Source organism: Salvia hispanica, chromosome 3, assembly GCF_023119035.1.
Source record: "Salvia hispanica cultivar TCC Black 2014 chromosome 3, UniMelb_Shisp_WGS_1.0, whole genome shotgun sequence".
Classification (NCBI taxonomy): Eukaryota; Viridiplantae; Streptophyta; class Magnoliopsida; order Lamiales; family Lamiaceae; genus Salvia; species Salvia hispanica.
Genome location: NC_062967.1, coordinates 36,219,320 through 36,235,299, shown reverse-complemented (window position 1 = coordinate 36,235,299; position 15,980 = coordinate 36,219,320). Strand labels below are relative to the sequence as shown.

The 15,980-nt window shown below is 36.3% G+C and overlaps 3 protein-coding genes across 4 annotated transcripts in view; all 3 read right to left on the bottom strand.

Annotated features, from left to right (window-relative positions):
• The window catches only part of LOC125217114, an 11,417-nt gene extending 5,408 nt beyond the window's left edge, over window positions 1–6,009 (bottom strand). The window contains exons 1-2 of one of the 2 annotated variants that reach the window (XR_007175564.1): window positions 5,679–6,009; window positions 914–1,181 (exon numbers count right to left, since the gene is read on the bottom strand). Coding sequence is in view for 1 of the 2 variants with exons in the window: in XM_048118940.1 (XP_047974897.1) it covers window positions 5,679–5,740 (62 nt within the window). In the remaining variant the exon portion in view is untranslated. Of the gene's footprint in view, window positions 1–913; window positions 1,182–5,678 lie in introns of those variants that run through there. The other variant, XM_048118940.1, reaches the window with a different exon arrangement.
• Window positions 6,010–8,703: 2,694 nt separating this feature from the next.
• Window positions 8,704–10,061, bottom strand: LOC125215645 (transcription factor PRE3-like). Its single transcript, XM_048117128.1, has 2 exons — window positions 9,455–10,061; window positions 8,704–9,008 (listed from the first exon to the last, which is right to left on the bottom strand). The coding sequence occupies exons 1-2, from the start codon at window positions 9,563–9,565 to the stop codon at window positions 8,862–8,864; spliced, it is 258 nt and encodes an 85-aa protein (XP_047973085.1). The 5' UTR covers window positions 9,566–10,061; the 3' UTR covers window positions 8,704–8,861.
• Window positions 10,062–11,695: 1,634 nt separating this feature from the next.
• On the bottom strand, window positions 11,696–15,521 carry LOC125215644 (pentatricopeptide repeat-containing protein At4g13650). The gene is made up of 3 exons (XM_048117127.1): window positions 15,236–15,521; window positions 12,055–15,013; window positions 11,696–11,953 (listed from the first exon to the last, which is right to left on the bottom strand). The coding sequence occupies exons 1-2, from the start codon at window positions 15,317–15,319 to the stop codon at window positions 12,125–12,127; spliced, it is 2,973 nt and encodes a 990-aa protein (XP_047973084.1). The 5' UTR covers window positions 15,320–15,521; the 3' UTR covers window positions 11,696–11,953; window positions 12,055–12,124.
• Between the last annotated feature and the right edge of the window lie 459 nt (window positions 15,522–15,980).

Sequence of the window (15,980 nt, the reverse complement as noted above, 5' to 3'; positions counted from 1 at the left end):
CAATTTCCGTTGCTTAGTATGTAACTTTTATTTTCTATTGCTTAGTATGTAATCTCCAATTTTCGTTGCTTAGTATGTAACCTTTAATTTCTGTTGCTTATGTAATTTCCAGTTTATGTGATAAGCCCTTCAATCAAAGCATGAATAGATAAAATGTGCTCACAAGTGGTGGTGGAATCAAATAGAAACTCATGTGATCACGAATAATAGAAGTATTCCTACATGACAAGTCATTTTCCACTCACAAGTGGTGGTGGAATCCATTAGAAACCCATGTGATCACGAATAATGGAAGTATGCCTACATGACAAGTCATTTTCCACTCACAAGTGGTGGTGGAATCCATTAGTAACCCATGTGATCATGAATAATGGAAGTATGCCTACATGACAAGTCATTTTCCACTCACAAGTGATGGTGGAATCCATTAGAAACCCATGTGATCACGAATAATGGAAGTATGCCTACATGACAAGTCATTTTCCACTCACAAGTGGTGGTGGAATCTAATAGTAACCCATGTGATCACGAAAATCAAAGTATGACTACATTACAAGGATTTTTTATCACAAGTGGTGGTAGAATCCAACCCATGTGCTCACAAATATCAAAGTATGACTACATGACAAGCAATTCTACATCACAAGTGGTGGTGGAATCCAATAGAAACCCATGTGATCACGAAAATCAAAGTATGACTACATTACAAGTCAGATTTTTTATCACAAGTGGTGGTAGAATCCAAGGAAAACCCATGTGCTCACAAATATCAAAGTATGACTACATGACAAGCAATTCTACATCACAAGTGGTGGTGGAATCCAATAGAAACCCATGTGATCACGAAAATCAAAGTATGACTACATTACAAGTCAGATTTTTTATCACAAGTGGTGGTAGAATCCAAGGAAAACCCATGTGCTCACAAATGATAGTAGTGGAAGCCTATGCTCAACAAATAACTTCTATATATTTACCTATATGCTTCACGAAAATTACACACAAATCCTCTCACAATTATTGAGCCAACTCTCCCTAAAAAATGTCAACAAGTTCTAATTTTGAAGCTTCCAATCTTCTTGAAGACAATGAATGAGAAGAAAAAATTGTTGAACAAAATCAGCAACTCGATCAACTAATCCAGGATATAGCTATGTGGCCAACAACCCTGTCTTCACAACCTACAACCCAGACGGTTAGAGCTAGAAGGAGATACATTGAAAGGAAACGCGAGGAGGGTCATGATATTATTTTCGAGCAGTACTTTGCTGAAGATCCAATCTATCCTCCAGATTTTTTCCGAACAAGGTATCGCATGCGAAAACCTTTGTTCGAAAAAATAATGAACAAGCTCGTCGAGACCGACAACTTTTTTATGCAAAAGCGTGATGCTACTGGTCGGCTTGGTATGTCTGCCATTCAGAAATGTACAGCAGCGATGAGGGTGTTGGCCTACGGGACGGCGGCCGACTTGCACGACGAATATTTGAGAATGAGCGCACAACTCATTCGCAAATCTCTCATCAAGTTCGTTGAAGGTGTAATTTCTAACTTCGGCGATGAGTACTTGCGAAAGCCCACCGAAGAAGACTTGGCAAGACTTCTGCATATTGGAGAACAACGTGGGTTTCCAGGCATGTTGGGTAGTATTGACTGCATGCATTGGGAATGGAAAAATTGTCCCACTTCATGGGCTGGACAATATGCCGGAAGAAGCGGGAGTCCGACAATCATCTTGGAAGCAGTAGCATCTCAAGATCTGTGGATCTGGCATGCTTTTTTTGGAACTCCAGGTTCGAGAAATGATATTAATGTCCTTGATCAATCTCCTGTTTTTGATGATATTTTGGAAGGTCGAGCACCGAAGGTCAATTACATAGTAAATGGCCACGAAAAAAATATGGGGTATTATCTTACTGATGGCATATATCCTCAATGGGCGGCATTTGTCAAATCTATTCCAGGTCCACAAACGATGAAGCACAAGTTGTTTGCTCGACATCAAGAGTCCGCGCGAAAAGATGTTGAGCGAGCTTTTGGTGTTTTGCAGGCTCGTTTTGCTTTTATCAAATGCCCATGTCTTATTTGGGATCTGTGGTCATTAGGTGCTATCACTCTAATGCTATATAGGAGATTTTTGTTCGGATACTGCAATCATTCCACTAAATACTCCCTCCGTCCACAAAAGATAGAGCACAATTACCATTTTTGACCGTCCATAAAAAATAGAGCACATTCATTTATGTAAAGTTTTCAACAAATAATAATCCTACACATCATTCCACTAACACTACTTCTCACTTTTTTCTCATTCTCTCTTACTTTTTTCCCTCTTCTCTTATTTTACCAATTCTATATTAAAACTCGTGTCATACACAAATTACTCTATTTTTTTTGGACGGAGAGAGTATTTATTTAATTTAAGTTGGCTAAGTAAGAGACTTAAGTGAGACGAAATCACTATTCACTACAATATAGATTACATGGATTTATGTACACAATTATAATTATATAGTAGTATTATAATTGATCAAGATATAATTGTTCAAAATAAAAAAACAAACCTTGTATATCCATCCGCCATTAAATGTCTCATTTTTCCTTTTACCGCCTGTCCGCTAATAATTATTTCATTTCACTTACTATATTCCTTAAGGGGATCCTACATTAAACTTACTCATTCCACTCAAATTTTATTATAAAACCAATATAAAAGTAGGTCACACATTCCATTATCTTTTTCTACTCATTTTACTTTATAAAATTAAACAATTTCTTAAAACCGTGCCGGTCAGATACGGGACATTAAACAGTGCGGGCTTGCCAACAAAACTTAGGCCTACCAGAATTAAATCATGGAAGCTGAACATAAGAATTTGAACAAAAATGGGCCAAAACATGGCATATATGGAACACTGAATAGGCCTTTAGAGTTACGAATATATGAGTAGCTAGGGAGAATTTTTTTATTGCATGACAATGACACAATGCTCTTAATAATAATAATACAAACAAAGACGTACATCTACTTCAACCCCTTGGCTACAATCGCTTCATTCATACTCCATCCATCCCATATTACAACACTTTTCATTTTAGGTCGTTAATTTAGAATTAATTTTTTAATATATTTAAATTAGTATTTTAAATGTAAGGAGAGATCACTTAAATATTATACTACTATGATAGAGATAGAAATGCTAGATTATACAAAGTAGACTATATACGTGATGGATTATGTATTTGCTACAAGTTTCATCATCATCACTTAGTAAATTAGTCTTTAGAAAAAGCTAGAGTTAAATTGAAAAGGAAAAAAAACAACTCCATGTAAATTGCAATCCAATACTACAATGGAAAATGAAAGTTTCGGAAATTTTGATTGTATTCATTGAATAGTCCAGGCATTGACCTGGAAGACTTTGACTTTTATGATTTTCACTCATTAATATATGATGCTTGCAAGTTGTATATAGAGTGATATTAGAGGTATGAGTAGATGATTAAGAAGAAGAATCATACATATACAAACCAGACAATATAAATGATGGGTGTTGTCTTTGTTACTAATGCTATGATCATTGTGAGCATCTGCATATTATTGATCAATAATGTAGTTGCATCTAATGTTTCAGAATCGAACAGAGAAATGAAGGCGTTGATGGATTTCAAGTGGCCTTATATCAACTCCACAGCTCATCACTGCAACTGGAAAGGCCTCACTTGTGATGATCATGGCCGCATTGCAGAGTTAAGCCTCAAATCTCGAGTAAGATGCAATACGAGTAAAGCTTGGTGCCACGATGTTGGCTATTTGGATCCGCTTGTTTTCACGTCACTCACTAGCATTCATCTCACCTCATGCGGTCTCTATGGATTTATCCCAGAAGAAATAGGTTCCCTCTCCAACCTATCTTATCTCAATTTCTCGAATAATCAACTCAATTCCCGACTGCCTCTTTCTCGAATAATCAACTCAAATCTGAGTGAGTTACGTGTTCTAGACATTTCTGATAACCGTTTCATTTATGGTTTCATGCCACCTGATATAGGAAGCTTATCCAAACTTACTTATCTCAATTTGTCCTACAATCGTTTAGAGGGCCAGATTCCACCCACACTGTGGCGTAAATTTGGGATGGAATCGTTCATCGGGAATCCCAAGTTACTAGAATCAATTGATTCTGAAGGAGAAAGCAAACATATAGATAAGTCAGTTATAATCTATGTGGCAATAGTATTTGGCTGTGTGTTTCTGCCTTCAATTTTACTTGGAATCTGTTTCATAAGAAAGAGAGCACCAGCATCAAACAGTCCTGATCTAAGACATGATCTAAGACATGGTGACATATTCAAGATATGGAACTATGATGGCAACATTGCATATCAGCACATCATTGAAGCAACATCAGACTTCGACTTCAGATACTGCATTGGAACTGGGGCTTATGGGAGTGTCTACAAAGCTCTACTGCCCACTGGAAGAGTTGTTGCGGTTAAGAAGCTTCACAGATTTGAAGGAGAGAACCCTACTTTTGACTCCTCTTTTAGGAATGAAGCCAAGTTTCTCTCTCAGATTCGGCATCGCCATATTGTCAAGCTTTTTGGATTTTGTCTACACCAACGGAGCATGTTTCTCATCTATGACTACATGGAAGAGGAAGCCTCTTTAGCGTGTTGAAGTATGATGATGAAGCCGTGGAGCTGACCTGGAAGAAGAGGGTAAATGTGGTGAAAGGCATTGCCAATGCGTTGTCTTACATGCATCACGATTGCAGCCCTCCTATTTTACACAGAGACGTATCGAGCAGCAACATACTCTTGGATTCAGAGTAACTGTTTTCAAGACGACGACATGTTTGTTGGCTGCAGAGTTGGCCTTCACAATGGTGGTTACAGAAAAATGTGACGTATACAGCTTCGGAGTGTTGGCATTGGAAGTCATGTTTGGAGATCATCCGGGGGATTTCCTTTCCTCCATAACGATGACAAAGAGATGCACGCAGTTTGCTCAAAACATGATGGTGCAACAACTCATGGACAAGAGGCTACCATCTCCAGGTGAAGATGTTAGAATGTCGAGGGAAGTGGCTGGAGTGATCAAAACAGCTCTGAAATGCATAAGCTCTGATCCAAAGTTGCGACCATGTATGAAGGAGGTGTCTCAAGAACTCGCTAAGCACCCACCACGGTTGACTATGCCATTTCGCTCATATCAGTGCTTCATCTCATGCATTCAAACTGAGCTTATGTCATGATGTTGCTATTACGTCGTGTTCTATCTTCTCCCATTTTGTTAGTGTTTTTCCGATAATAATCAGTTTCTCATGTCAAACAAAGCATAAAGATCTCTATCAATCAAATCAAGTCACCTCTGTTTATAGAAGAGCTTCTAACCAAAATGTGGAGTGTTAAGGCTTTTCCTATCCTAACATTTGTCTATTTCATTCAGTATTATGATCAGAAGATTGTGAGTTTTTGCTTCAATTAAAAGAAGGTAAAAACAAAAATTACTAGCAAGGACTTCTCTATTAAGTTCGTGGTAAAATCCTAAATACGGCAATAATTCATAAACCCTTTCATCATATTAATTTCCTCACCACATAAATTTCAGCCTCAAGAGCTACCAAATTCCAGAAATCGATGCTTAGATTCAAAGCTTGAACTTATAAACATACCTCTTATCAGCAGCCAGCCATGGATGATGCTTCAGAGCCTCTAAGAGAAGACAAGGTCGCATCAATTCGCAGACGCAACAAAATCCTAATCGCAGCTTTCTTTTCCCTAATCATCCTACTAGCATTGATCACCGGCCGCACAAATCACAATCACCTCCTTCCTTCAAAACCTCAACTCCAAATCAATCGAATCGAGCGGTTATCGAATTCTGCTACACTTCCGAATTCCAATCCGACTGCCTCGATTCCATATCCTCCGCCAATCAATCACTTCGCCGCCGTGAATTCGCAGCTCCGGTGGGGGAGGAGAATTTAGTTACATTGATTTTAATATTTAGTGTTGATTTTCTTATTTTGCTTGCTTTTACGAATTTATTAAAAAAATGTTTCTTTTTTGCATTTATTATTGTGTATCAATTTTAGTAGTAATTGGTATACATTTATATTTAGCAAAAAGCGTGATTTTTTTATAATAATATAGGCTAAATCATGAGTGTACTTAAAAAATAACTCAAATTAGAATCACGATATCCTTCCAGCTGTATGCTGCCACGTGGTTATATAAGTAATAAAACAACGTTATTAAGCAACAAAACTAGTGAATGTCTTTTATCAGTTTATGCAATTCGAGGTCATTCTTATATGTCATCCTTTGTTACTTAATATCGATACCTGCCACATGGCAGCACGTGGTTGAAAGAATGTTGTGACTTTAAGGATGAAAGGACACTAGTGTTCCCCGGCTAAAACTTATACGTATTGATATTTTTCAATTCATATACTACCTCCGTCCCTGAAAGTTTGACACAGTTTATCATTTCGGTGTTCCCTGAAAGTTTGACACACTTCACTTTTACTATTTTTGATAGTGAACCACATATTTCACTAACTCATTTCTACTCACATTTTATTATAAAATTAATACTTTAAAAGTATGACTCACATCCCACCAACTTTTTGAACTCACTTTTCCTTGCATTTCTTAAAACTCATGCTGGGCAAAGTGTGTTAATATTTAGGAACGGAGGTAGTAGTGAGCATCCGCAATGGTGCTTCGGCCAGCCCATTCTCTCCCCTGCCACGTCAGCAACACTAAAAAAACCACCTGCCACGTCAGATTTAGGTCGGCCATAGGCCAGGCCCTTAATAAAAACAATTCAAAATATACTACATTTACGGAATTAAAATTGTGATATACGGAATTTAAATTTACGACACATATACGGGAAAAATAATCCATTCCATTAAAAAAAAGTACAAAGATTTAAAAAAAAAAGTACATGATTTTTTTTTTTAAAAAAATGGCTTCAACACACGAGTTCCGCCACTCTCTACTCCTCATCGCCGTCGCCATCGTCCTCGTCGTCGCCGCCGCCGCTGCCGCCACCCGTGGTATCTGAGCCCACGTCGGAACCCCCAGCCGTGACCTCGCGATCTCTAAATCGGCACGCATGCTCTCGAGCATCTCGTAAAGAAACCTCTTCTCCGTGGGGTCGGTGGCGTTCTTCCACTCTCGGAAGACCTGTAACATCTGAGCCCGCGTTTGGTTACGCGAATGGAGAGTGTACTCGAGTGGGGCGGGGTGGGAGGGCGGAGGACCCGGACCTCGCGGGGCGATAGGGGGATCCGCCCCTCGCAGCCCGCTGCGCCCGCTGCCGTCCAGCCGGGCGGGGGCGACGGATGCTCTTAGTATTCACGCTAAATGATTCAACTAAATTTTATCGTCTTTCACAATTAAATTGCAAAGCGTTAGCAATTTAATTGTGAAAATAAAAGTAGACATTGTATCACGGTGGTTCATTAAAATAGCATATTCCTCAAGGAGATCATAGCTAGGATATAAAACCAAAACAAACTGTTCTTTTTTTTATAAATTTAAGGATTGTATTAAAAAAAAATTGTAGTACATGTTGCCAACTAACAGTGAGATCAAAATAATTTGTCTTTTACAAAATAAATGCGGAGGGCGTACCGCTAATATTGACTATATAGTCTGTGTGTAAAATGTTTTATTTTTTCTAAGATTACAATTTATATACACTCACAAGTGACAATCATGCCTTACCGACTTTACTTAGTAGCTTGATTAAGGGAAAATTATCAGCTAAAACACAGCATGATTAGGGCCTAAGTTCTCTAATTTACACTTGATTATAAATTAAGTTCCATCATTGGAGATAATATATAGTAGTGATATACTCTATATAACACCATATTGCACAATTTGCAATCTCTCAAGTAATATATATGTCTGATATTTGGATTTAACTGTGATATTTCTATGCTATATTTATATCCATAAATTATCGCTAGCTATACTTGAATTTATTAATATTCACTATGAATCAAGATTGTTCAGATGGTCATCAAATTTCAAATTAGTGAATCAAGATTGTTCAGATGGTCATCAAATTTCAAATTCATGATAGTGAATTAACTAATACTCTCTCCATCCCACGTTACTTACTTGAGTCATTGTTTTAGCATTCATTTTGGAAAATGATAATAAATAGTTAAATTAAAGTGGGAAGATATATAGTAAAGTAAGAGAGAGGATAATATATAGGAGAGTCTTCTCATTTATATTTTTCTCTTACTTTACTCTCTCTTCACTTTGACTACTTATTAATTTTTTCAAAACGAGTGCAAAAAATAAATAACTCAAATGACGTTGGGACAGATTGAGTATATAAGGACTATTGGTCTTTCTAATACGAATTATTCTTTGTTTCAATATTCCTTTTATACATTATTTTATAAATTGAGGAACAAATTGGCGGCGGATTAGCTAGATTATTCATGTAAATCTTTTGAAATGTATTAGAGATTGTAGTCAACTAATAGTGACAAGAAAATCCAAGGCATCAAATTTTGTTGGCTATACAATTCTAACTTTATACATGTTGGTCCCAAAAATCAATTATCATTATATATTTTGCTAGGGAAAAGACCAACTGTATGTCCATAAACAGTAGTGACATTGAAAAGAAATAAATAAACCAAATTGAAATACATTATATTCATATCCATGTATTATTAACTAATGCTATCTATAGCTTCATCAAAACCCTATTAATATTGTTACTTATATATGCATCCTCCATTTCAATTTTTGTGTTACATCTCATATTTAATTTGAAAAGATATCTGAAAATACGAGATATAAACAAACACTCTACAAATTTAATGTCGGAGGAGTGCCCTAATAGTATCTTCATCCACATTTCCAGAAGCAAGAAGCTGAGAGAGTCTCTCACTTAGATCATCCACCTCTTTGTGCAGTTTCTTGAGGTAATTGCATGTCTCCTTCAAAATCTTTGCTGCTGAAACCTATTTTTAATGAACAAGAAAAAAAATTTACAAATTTATTTTATTTCAAACTTCAAAACACATGCATGAATATGTAGTGCCTAAATGTTCATATTTAGCTAGTGAAGGTCACCATATCAACTTTTTTTATTTAAAATTTCTCTTATTTTTCATTTCTCCAATAGTTTAGAAATATGATGATGGGTCTCTTTTGACCTATTTCCAATTGTCTCTTTCATATCTTGAGGTTTGGTTAAAGAAAATCTTTATGTGAATATTAGCTCTTTCTTTTTTGTCTGAACCTTGTGTGTCTATATATCATAAAATCAATGTTTCTATGAAGATGAAATGCATAGATGGGGTGGTCTTAAGTTTATGGAAAAAATTTCTTTCTTGGGAAAAATTTATATTAAAATTCAGAACATTAATTTAATTAAGGTAATACTTCATATTTAGAACTTAATTACCTTTGTGTTACACCTTGAACTTGAATCTGGCAACAATGGATGCAGCTTCAAGATGAGATCATTGATCTCATCTTCTGTAATTCTTGAACTTCTTTCTCTTCTGTTTGTCATAATCTCTCTCTCTCTCTCTCTCTCTCTCTCTCTCTCTCTCTCTATCGCTCTTGTTTGTGTGGAGAAGTGGGAAGATGAAAGGAGAGGAAATGAAGGTCTTAAAAAGGAAATGAAAAATAGTGAGGGTTAGTTAGAAAAGGGAATAGACAGTTGAAATAATACAAAGAAAATTATTGCTATTTGCCCTTATGCAAAGATAGAAATTAGAAAAAGAATATCTATATTTTCAATCAAGTTAATTCTATTTAATTTCGGTTGCTACTATGTTTATTACCTTGGGAATATATTATGCTCATCTATGTAAATTAATTCGCAGCCAAATTTTATGAGAGATGCAAATTAAGCTTATATTTATAGGGAAAGTTAGGTATACTCTATAAAATTCAGTTACATGTCACCTCAAATTGCAGCAAAAAATAACTTGCAAATAACAAATAAAATCATAGCTAGTTACAAATTTTCACACTTTTTTATTTGGCGAAGTAAATTAAAGTCTATATATCTTGGATGTTCACTTTAAGGATTCAATTTAAAATCATATTTGAACCTAATTTACAAAAGCATTAATAATATGTATTATAACCCGACAGTATAAGAGAAGATCCTAGAGGAAATAGAACACGTGTATGCATTGGATTGGTTAAACAGGATTGCACCAAATAGATTCCTTGTTTGTTTCTCATTTTCTTGCTGTAGTTGGGATTGGATTTGGGAATAGGATTTCTTGTCCTTTTTGTTGACATCTCTCTCCCTGTGATATTGATATTGTCTCTTTTTTTATGTTTATTACAGACTTAAAGTTGAGATAATGGCACTTGAGCTTATTTTAAACATATACTCCCTCCATTTCTTCATATTTGAGTCATTTTTTCATTTCGAAATATTTTTTAATAGGTGAGTCATTTTCATATATGGTAACTTTTTTCTCTTTCTTACTTTACTCTTTCTTACTTTATTCTCTCTACTTTATTCACTTTATACTTTATTCTCTCTATCTTTTCCTCTCTCTTACTTTTTTACCTATTTATTTAACACACCCAACAAATTTCTAAAACTCCATGCCCAAAAGTTCCGCCTCAACTATGAAGAAACAGAGGAAGTACCAAGTAAGAAACTAAACGTTGTTTGGACAAAATGTCACTATTATATTTAATTTTGACATATTAGTTTCAATTTTTTTTTATTATTTTTGGGACAATTAAGAAAAATTAAAAAAATTATGATTTTATTTCTATTTTATATTATAGTTTCAAAACTTACAGGACTGATCCGAAGTTAATCAAAAGTTGTGATATAAATACAATAAACATCTCATTAATAATTACTCCCTTCGTCCACGAATAAGTTACAGGACTGATCCGAAGTTAATATTGTGATATAAATACTATAAACATCTCATTAATAATTACTCCCTCCATCCACGAATAGGAGTCTCATTTCTTTTCGGCACGGGTTTTAAAAAATATTAAGAAAAGTGGGTGGAAAAAAATTAGTGGAATATGGATCTTACTTGTACATATTAATTTTAAATGATATGTGAGTGGAATGAGTTAATAGAATGTGGGACATTTTTACTATTCATGGTAATTATGAACCGGAACTCCTATTCGTGGACGGACTAAAATTGAAAAACGGGACTCCTATTCATGAACAGAGATTCATGAACAGAGGGAGTATTTACTAAGTGCTTGTATTATGAATTAATTGAGCTTATTATTTACACTTTTTTTTGTTCGTCTTAGGCATGATTACCGGATATAAAAAGCAATAAAATTATTGGACCTCGGCAGCATTCACCAACCAAGAAATTTGGCCCTAATTTTTGGGAGTTCTCTAGTTTGGTACATTTAATTTTGCATTTTTCAAACTTGCACAGAGCATAACTACCCAGTATTACTATATAAGTGCTGTTGCAATAGAAATTAATTAGCTGCCAATACAAATTTTACGTACATATCCATTGAACCAAGTGTTTTGTTTTCTGTCCATCAGTTAAAGTCCTTATTTTATTAGGGATGATTAGGAATTGTCTTATAAAACGTGTACAAACTTTCTTGATAGTTATTTTATTGTAAAGATTAGAACTTTGTTCTATCAATTAAACATATAATTTCGTATTGGGTACAAGAATAACTATAATTTCAATGTTAATTTATATGATAAACCAATAAATTACATGATTTGACACTCACCTAACACAGCTAATTACCCCCAATTTTTATGTCATGAAAATATTTACTGAGCGTAGAAGAAAATTTAAAAAAACCTGTAGAAAAGAGCTGATAAACTTAGGAAACATGCTAGGCATTACTGCTTGCAGAGCCAGTGTAGTTCGTGTGGCGCCTCCGGCCTTCCAGTTTCGAGAATGTTCCTTTCGTCCGGTATATCCTGTAGCAAGGCTACAATTAGCATGAAGTTATGAAAGAGTATCCATATACTCTAAATTTGCCTAATCAATCTATACTCATATAGTAAAAATCAAACGTTACCGGTTTAGGCTCCCTCTCATTGTGTGAAGACAGCTTGCAGATCTCTTCATGCTTCTGTATGCCAGTTTGTTTACCAATAATCTTTACAAGAACAGCTTCCATCTTGGAAATGATGGAAGCGGTAGGCATCCCGTACAACGATAGGCCGATCGACCACCTTTGAGATAAACTTAATCCAGTTATGGCAATCATTACAGACGCGAAGATTCTTCATGACATGCAAGGGGATGATATCAGGAAGGCTTAGAAGTCCAAAAGCAACAGCCAACTTTTCGCTGTGAATTTGTGCAGTCGGGTCCTTCTGCCTAAGCTCCGCCTCGTTCCATAGGCTACTTTGATCTGGTACATAACCAATTGCAGCCACTTTCTTGGTTAGTTCATCCAAGTAGTTGTATATCTCGTCTGCAAGAGGATGGAGTCTATCACCGACAAAGAATGCATGGACTGAATTTTTCACTTCAATCCAACTACGACCAGCCTCTTTCTTCACGCCTCTGTCTCTCATGAGGAGTCTTGTGCGATCCCGATGACCCCATTCACCGGTAACAGCATACATGTTTGACATGAGGACATAAGTAGCAGAATGGTCAGGTTCAAGCTCCAAGAGATTCTTCGCTGCAACTTCACCAAATTCTCTGTTTTTGTGGACCGTGCAAGCACTTAAGAAGGTCCTCCAGATCATAGCGTCTGGTTTGATTGGCATAGACTGCACAAATGCTTTTGCACGACTGAGCTGACCTGCCCTTCCAAGAATATCGACCACACAGGCATAATGTTCCTGTTTAGGTATTAAACCATGTTGTTTACTCATGGATTTGAAGTAACTAAGCCCCTCCTCCACCAATCCTACATGGCTACAAGCAGTCAAAACTCCAATATACGTTATATGATTTGGCTTCAGCTCGAGCATATTCATATCGTCAAAGAGCTCAATAGCTTTTCTACCGTGTCCATGTTGAGAATAACCGGTGATCATTGAATTCCATGAAATTTCATTCTTCTGAGGCATCTCAATAAACACCCTCTTGGCATCATTAAGGCATCCACACTTTGCATACAATGTTACTAAGACATTGCACACTTCAGTCTCACTATTATGTCCTGTATGAATTGTCCTTCCGTGAATTTGCTTACCTAGTTTAACATGTGCCAAATTTGCAGCAGCACTAATAGCAGAGCCATAGGTGTACATATTAGCCTCCTCTCCAGCTTGTGTCATATGAGTGAAGACCTTCATTGCTTCTTCGTGGTTTCCACTCTGTGAAAATCCTGATATCAAACCATTCCATGTAACGTTATCTCTAGAATGCATTTTCTCAAATGTCAAGTGTGCTTCTTGTATACAACCACATCTAGCATAGAGACATACAAGTGCATTTCCAACTGATATATCTGAAGAGAAGCCGGAGACAATAGACTGACTATGAATTTGACGTCCTTGTTTTAGAGCTAGAATTCCAGCACATGCACTGATAGCACTTGCTAATCCTATATTATCTGATTGAATCCCTTGTTCTTGCATTTCCTCAAAAAGTTTAATAGCTTCAGCAAACATGTCATGTTGAGTATAGCCGGAGATCATAGCTGTCCAAGAAACTATATCATCTTCATTAAGACATCTCAAAATTTTCAAGGCAGTTTCAAGTTCACCATTTTTGGCGTACATATCTATAAGCACACTACAGACATACACATTTGGCTGAAATCCAGTTTTTATAGCCTGGGTATGAACTTGTTGTCCTAGATCAAGTTCTCCGACAGAAGTGCACGTTCTTAAAATGCTAGGGTATGTGTATTGGTTAGGTTTCAACCCCTTAATTTGCATACAAGAAAAAAGGTTAAAAGACTCATGGAGATCTCCTAGCTGCCCATACGCCACTAGCATCATATTCCATAGCACCACATTATCTGTTTGCATTGCAAGGAAGAGCTTATGAGCTGTTTTAACATCAGAACATTTTACATAAAGGTCTAGCAGAGAACCCTCGATAATGATATCCGCACATATTCCAGCCTTGATTGCATACGAATGCAATTGCATTCCCTTATAAAGATTCCCCATTGAAGCACAGCTACCCAGCAGACTCGCAACCGTAACACTATCTGGTTTTAAGGACTCAGTCTGCATTTTCTCAAACAATTCAACGGACTTACCAACTGATCCTTGCATAGAGAACCCTGATATAAGAGTGTTATATGAAACTTTATCCCTTTGCTTCATTTCACTAAAAACTAGTTCAGCAGATGTTATGTATCCACATCTAGAATAAAGCGAAAGAAGAGAGTTGCACACATATACTTGTGACGAGAACCCCCACTTGCATACTAGAGCATGAAGTTGCTGACCTACTCTATACAAGCTTATCTTAGTGCAAGCACTTAATATGCTTGAAAAAACGTATGGAGTTGGATATACTCCTATCCTTCGCATCTCACAATAAAGTTGAATACTCTCTAATTCATGACAATTACGAGACAAGCCTGATATCATGGCAACCCAAGACACACTATCCCTCGCACGCAAAAGTTTAAATACGCGAACTGCAGAATCTACACATTCATTCTTCAGGTATAAGTCAATCAGAGGATTGCAAACATGAGGAATTTTACTTGAACCACAGCAGATGATCTTAGCATGAAGCAGTTGGATAAAGTGCAAAGAAACTTTAGCACCGATGCAAGCCTGCAGAATATTAAACACGGCGTCATCCTCTAGAGTAGCAATCTTGTCGAGCTCTCGTGAAATAGTGAATACTTCCCTGTGTGAATCCCTCCCAACATAAAACGATCCTGTTTTCTCGTAGAAGCTCAAATTTCTACATTCCGAAACTTCATCATTTTCACACAGCTCGGTTTTCAATTTCCCTCCTTCAATCTTATTTCCATCTATCGAGTCTATGATATCCAGACACTGCTCTAGAGCACCTACATTGTAAGTTCGATGAATTTTACGAATTTCCTGCAGCAAGCCAAGAGGCACAACCTGTTAGATTTCTTTTTTTTTTTTTTTATCCTAATCTGCACCAACTTCCATCAGCTGAATTTTGTGATCATCACAAAAATTGATCAATACATAAACTTCTACAAAGGATTTAACGTCTGATGCAATTCAAATACTTTTACATACAGCTCAATACAGCTACCCTAGTTTACAAAAATGAAGCAACGAGTTAAAACGAACCTTGTTGAGGAAGTTCACTGAAGCTACTAACTGCAATCGCTGCAAGGAGAAGTGCGCAAAGTAGCCACGTCGAGCTAGCAACATCCAACCACTCTCTACTCCCTTGAGAAATGTAGTTAACGAAACGTAGAAACATAGATGAGGAGGAGGAACTTAATCATTAATAGAAGGAATGCGGAGGCGGCGGTGTCGACGGACTGTATCGGCGACTTGCCGGATTCCGATAAGGAAATCAAATTTGCAGATTGGGGATTTTGGAGAGAGAAAGGAATCGATTGTTAGAGAGAAGGAGATTGGGCTCTTTCAAAAATGTTATTGGGCTTTGCTAATTATAATATATTAGGCTAAATTTGATGATGATTATGGCCTTGTTTTAAAGTAATTAATTTTGGGCTGCATAATTTTAAAATTATTTTTTAACTAAATGTTGGACAGAAAATAAACCGATTATGGGACCAAATTGAGAATTAATTTAAATTATGGTTAATTAGATTAATCATGTAAAATTTTTGGAATTAGATGGAATTAATAATCATTCAAGCTAATTGGACCAGTTAATTCAACCTTTAAGTTAATTCCATCACTGAATAAATGTTACTCCAGAAAGTATGACTTGCCCCAAGCCTGACGTATGTCTTCGAGAAGCGTATTTTGTCCTCACGTCACACTTTACCTAATATTACATTCACATTCTATCATGAAATCAATATATAAAAATAAGGCTCGTATTGCATTAACTTTACCT